The 4,660-nt window shown below is 38.6% G+C and overlaps 1 protein-coding gene across 1 annotated transcript; it reads right to left on the reverse strand.

Moving 5' to 3' along the window:
- Nucleotides 1-1,903: 1,903 nt before the first annotated feature.
- On the reverse strand, nucleotides 1,904-4,660 carry LOC140800562 (homeobox protein BEL1 homolog). Its single transcript, XM_073155299.1, has 4 exons — nucleotides 3,676-4,660; nucleotides 3,039-3,427; nucleotides 2,679-2,739; nucleotides 1,904-2,527 (listed from the first exon to the last, which is right to left on the reverse strand). The coding sequence occupies exons 1-4, from the start codon at nucleotides 4,123-4,125 to the stop codon at nucleotides 2,039-2,041; spliced, it is 1,389 nt and encodes a 462-aa protein (XP_073011400.1). The 5' UTR covers nucleotides 4,126-4,660; the 3' UTR covers nucleotides 1,904-2,038.

Here is a 4,660-nt window from a genome sequence, read left to right on the forward strand (position 1 = left end):
TTTAGTTTGAAGAATAGTGTTGCATGAATTTTGTTCGAAATCCGTTAGGAGCGAGATTTAAATCCATTCGAACAAAATTCCTAGAGAGCTCACTTAATCCAATGTGAAAAAGGTGTTTGAACGTGATTTTTTAAATAAATATTTTCAACGTTAGGTGGGCATTCGAATGAGGTTTAACTTGTTTAAATGGAACGCTAGTTGTTTTCAAATTAGGGCTTTTTGAAAGCCTATCTTTTGGGACTATAAAAAGAAAAATTTGATGAAAATAAGGGATATTTTTGGAGACTATTGAAAATATTTGAGAGAGCAAAAATAGAAGAGTTAGAAAAGTTAAACGGTGATATTTTTATGCTATATTTTGATGGAGTTCTACTAGATTCAAGATTGCATTATCCATTGCCTTAAGGTCACAAAGGTAGGTCTTCAATCTCGAGGTATTGAGTATCAAGCACGAGAAGTGGTATATTGAGGGAGAATCAAGCAAATCACTTCGGAGATAGTTATGGATAACAATGGATAGTTTGTAAGTATTTTGTAACCGTTGATGATTATGTTAGTTTGATAGGAAGAAGGGATAAGTAGTTTTTTTTTTTTACCCTTGTTTGATAAGGGGTTTTTCCACATTATAAATATGGTGTCTACATTTGCTCTTGCATTTCATTAAGATAACATCTTCTAACAAGTAATTAAATATTTACATATTGTTTGACTCAATGACTCCAATAAATTTTGTTTATTGCAGCTGACCGTGCTTACCAATTATCTTACACTGATACCCATATCTAAGTTTCTTTTTTCCATAATGAATATTTGTCATTGCTTTACTTATCCGGTTATTCTTTTCCAAATAGCACTTTGCACTAGTACATAGTATATATATGTCAATTATCTTGTCACATTTGATTTGTCACAATTACTATAACTCCTGAATTAGGACATTTTATCCATCTAATTCTCTTTCTTTTTCTTTTTTTCTATAGGAGATCCTGCATTCAGGTTTTTAGCATAGTTATTTTCTTCATATTTATCATTATCTCTGATAAAAATCTCTATATGATATTATAACAATGTACATGAAAAATATACTGTAATGTTTCTTTATTAGCCATGTTACTGAATTTACATTGGTTGGTCGGCCAATTATATGTTTATATATTAGCAATGTTAATGCATACAGTTCTTATAAATGTCCAAGTGCTTGTAATGCGTGAGTTTATGTATGTAAAGATAACAAACCTTTTTTATATCCTTTTCTTTGCAGGTTGAGTATATAAATTGAAGATAATGACATCTTCTGTCCTTGGACGTTTAATTCCATCGATTATTCTATTTATCGCTGTCATTTTGAGAAACAATTGAGTTAATTAACTGCTCCCAGTAGAGAAAGTCTTGCTAAGATTAGCCCTAAAAATAAATACCATAAGGCAAGAAATGTCTCTTCCTAAGTGCAACCGAAGCCTATAAGCTGAAGTAGTTTTCTTAGAGTAAATATAAAAATAGGAAAAGATTAGAAAAGAAAAAAGAGTGAAGGCATTCCTGATCAAACAAGCAACAAAATAAAGTGCATTATGCACGCTTTTGAATATATAGACGAGCAACAAGAAGTCTAGCTCATTTGGAGGTGAAGATGTTACACAAAATGAGTAGTTAAGTAATGCTCATGCTGCTAAACTTAAATTAAAATATATTACATATTTAACAAAAATCAATAATATACTTATATATATATATATATATATATATATTTATGCTGACATTTCAAGCATATCCATGTATATATATATATAGAGAGAGAGAGAGAGAGAGGGAGAGAGAGAGAGAGAGAGAGAGAGAGAGAGAGAGAGAGAGGTTCACTAGGGTTTAGGGCCACTTGGCCTATTTCCCTTATGTGGAAAGGTGGGCATTTTCTTTTGTTCTTTGTTCACTTGTTTAATGGGCTAAGAAAGTGAGCTTTCTCATTTCTACTACTCCTTTATAATGTATCAAGCTGCATGCATGCATGCTCATAAACTTGTCTACTTCTTCCTCGTTTCTCTTCTTACCCTGCGAAGTCATGCATAATGTGAGATCCCATCAAGTTCCTGTATGGAAGGACTTGTGCCTTTCCATGATCTGCAACGGAGAACTGCATCGGCTGGCCGCCACCGCCGTCGAAAAGGGGATGTTCAGATGCCGGCGTGAACGATAAGCTCATGCCGCCGCCGCTGTGATGTTGTAGACCTAAAGTTAATGAGATGCTTCCTCCTAAGCTCTGCCCACCATATTTGTTGTAGGATGAGAAGTCTAGCTCAGCTATGTTGAAGTCGCTGGATCCCGACAAGCGCTGGTGGCTGCCGTCGACGACGGAGGAAAGCGAGTCAGAGCCGACGAGGAGCTGCTTGGGTGGTAGCTTCTTGTCAATGCTAGGGTTAGGGTTTTCATTGGTGCTGTCTTGAGGTTCCCCTTCTTCTTTCATCTCTTTCATGTACATCTCCTCTACCATTGGCTTCCACAGCCTCACTCTTGCATTGATGAACCAATTGGAGACCTGTACATGTTAGCAAATTAATTAACCATGTACATAATATTAATTTTCTCTCTGTATAATTGAACTATTCCACTTGTTAGATATATGAGAATATGATATGCACATCATAGTATATAGAGCTAATTTCTATGAATTGAAGTAAAGTACGTACCTGGCTTCTTGAGAGTCCGGTTTGCCGAGATAAGATATGTTTATCGACATCGGTCGGGTACCTGTTGCAAAAAATGTTACTTAATCATGGTAATAGTCTTAAATTCTCTTAATGATTTAGTTTAACTGTAAATAACTCTACAATAATTTTTCTTTTAATCGTAGTAAAAATGGTCATATATGCTTTCACCTTAATTCCAATATCTAACATACATTTTACTACACTAAAACGAGCAACTGATCAAATTAGGTTGATCAAAAAAAAAATAACATATGTATGTTTTACCTAATGTAGTTTTGTAAACATGTAGATCTGATATCTTGTTCAATACTTCTGAGAGAGAGAGAGAGAGAGAGTTACGGGTTAAGGAAGTGCTCAAAGAGCCAAGCTCTGAGAATTGAGACGGCGCGGCCCGGGAGGCTCCTCTGCGGCCGGCAAGGTTGGTTCTCCATTAGATATCCCTGCTGAAATCCCTTCTCCTTCTGCAAGAACCGATCGAGCACCTTGAGCCTTGGCGTCTCGCCTCTCGCCGCCCCAATTGCAGCAGCAACCGTCTCCTTCTCCTCCATCGCCTTCTTGCTCGCTCGAATCTGGCCTATTATCGCATCCCTCAGGCGTCGAAAGTGCCTCGACATAGCCCTCGACGCCAGCTTTGAGTAGATCGTCGCCGCTCCTCCTCCCGCCAATGCATCAAATGACCACATCACATCCTGCATTTGGTCACTGTATTTTTTGTATCTTCTATCCACCTACAAATTTATCGGTGTATATCAACATATAAGATAGTTTCTACTTTCACACAAGTAGAAATAATTAATTAAACAAAAGAGCTAATAATAGTGACATTAATCTTAGAGATAGAGGAGGGGAAAAAATCATGCACGGTGGGTTCCATTTAATGGGAAAAACAAAGAATACTAAGTGGAAAGTACTCCCAAAACTACCAAACCGATCAACTTTAATCATGCAAGTGAATGAAAGAATTGAAATTATTGACCTCTTGTAGCATGGAAACCAGCTTCTCTTTTCTCTTGTGAAGTTCCAAAAGATCCATGGAGTATAGAGACTGGCACAGTGGATTGGAAGAAGACTGACTTGCCCTTTTCCTTGAGCTGCTCTGATCACCACCCAAACTACAAAACTCATTCAAGAGCTCCCTCGCCGGAGTGAAGTACTTGAAGTTGCTCAACTGGAAGGGCTGGTGCTGTTGGTAGGGGTTCGTCGTCACCGCCGATACGACCGTTGAATTCTTGTTCGACGACTCGGTGAGATCTCGGGGGAAGAAGCCTCCCCAAAGGTTGGAGCTTTGTTGCTTGGGGATGGAGGGGATTCCATACATGTCCACCGTAGATTGGAGGCCAAAGAGCTCGTGGTTGAGCTCAAATCCGTGCATCTCCGAGTTGCCGGCGGAGGAGAATTCGATGTAGTTGGACCCATGGGCCATCATGAAGATCACAACGTACCTTTTAGTTTCTAGTCTTAATTATTTCACCCAAGAAAGGTCATAGGAGAGAGAGAGAGAGAGAGAGAGAGAGAGAGATCAGAAACTATAGATGAAAGGCATGATCTTGCTCGCTATATCTCCCCTTACAGAAGTCCCCTAGACTTAAATATTTCAATACTTCTATTTTTCTTTTCTCCTCTTTGGTATAAACGAAGAATAAGAACTTGGATTTGCAGCAAGTGCTTGCTTCCTTTCTTCCCAACTTTTTCTCAGATGGGCTTCCGGTGGAGATACTAAGCAGGCATGGAAAGAAATGGATTGGACCTTAGAAGATCTTGTGTCGCTTGAACTCCTTTACTGCTACTGCTACATCTGAGAGAGAGAAAGAGAGTACAAAATATTCCCAAAAATGGAGCTGGACCATTAGAACCGAACAAGGAGGAGATGTGGTCCTAATTTTCTCAACTAATCCCCATTAAAGAGTGAACAAAAGGAGACTAGTCCACAGGGGACCGCAGTCCCCCCCCCCCCCCCCACC

This window comes from Typha latifolia, chromosome 14 (genome assembly GCF_019914945.1).
Source record: "Typha latifolia isolate L0001 chromosome 14, TyphaL0001v2, whole genome shotgun sequence".
In the NCBI taxonomy this organism is placed as follows: Eukaryota; Viridiplantae; Streptophyta; class Magnoliopsida; order Poales; family Typhaceae; genus Typha; species Typha latifolia.

Coding starts and splice junctions, on each gene's coding strand:
- LOC140800562 (XM_073155299.1), bottom strand. CDS start 4,125: ATGATGGCCCATGGGTCCAACTACATCGAATTCTCCTCCGCCGGCAAC. Junction 3,428..3,675: donor TGGTTTCCATGCTACAAGAG/GTCAATAATTTC, acceptor ATAAATTTGTAG/GTGGATAGAAGATACAAAAA. Junction 2,528..2,678: donor CCGGACTCTCAAGAAGCCAG/GTACGTACTTTA, acceptor TAACATGTACAG/GTCTCCAATTGGTTCATCAA.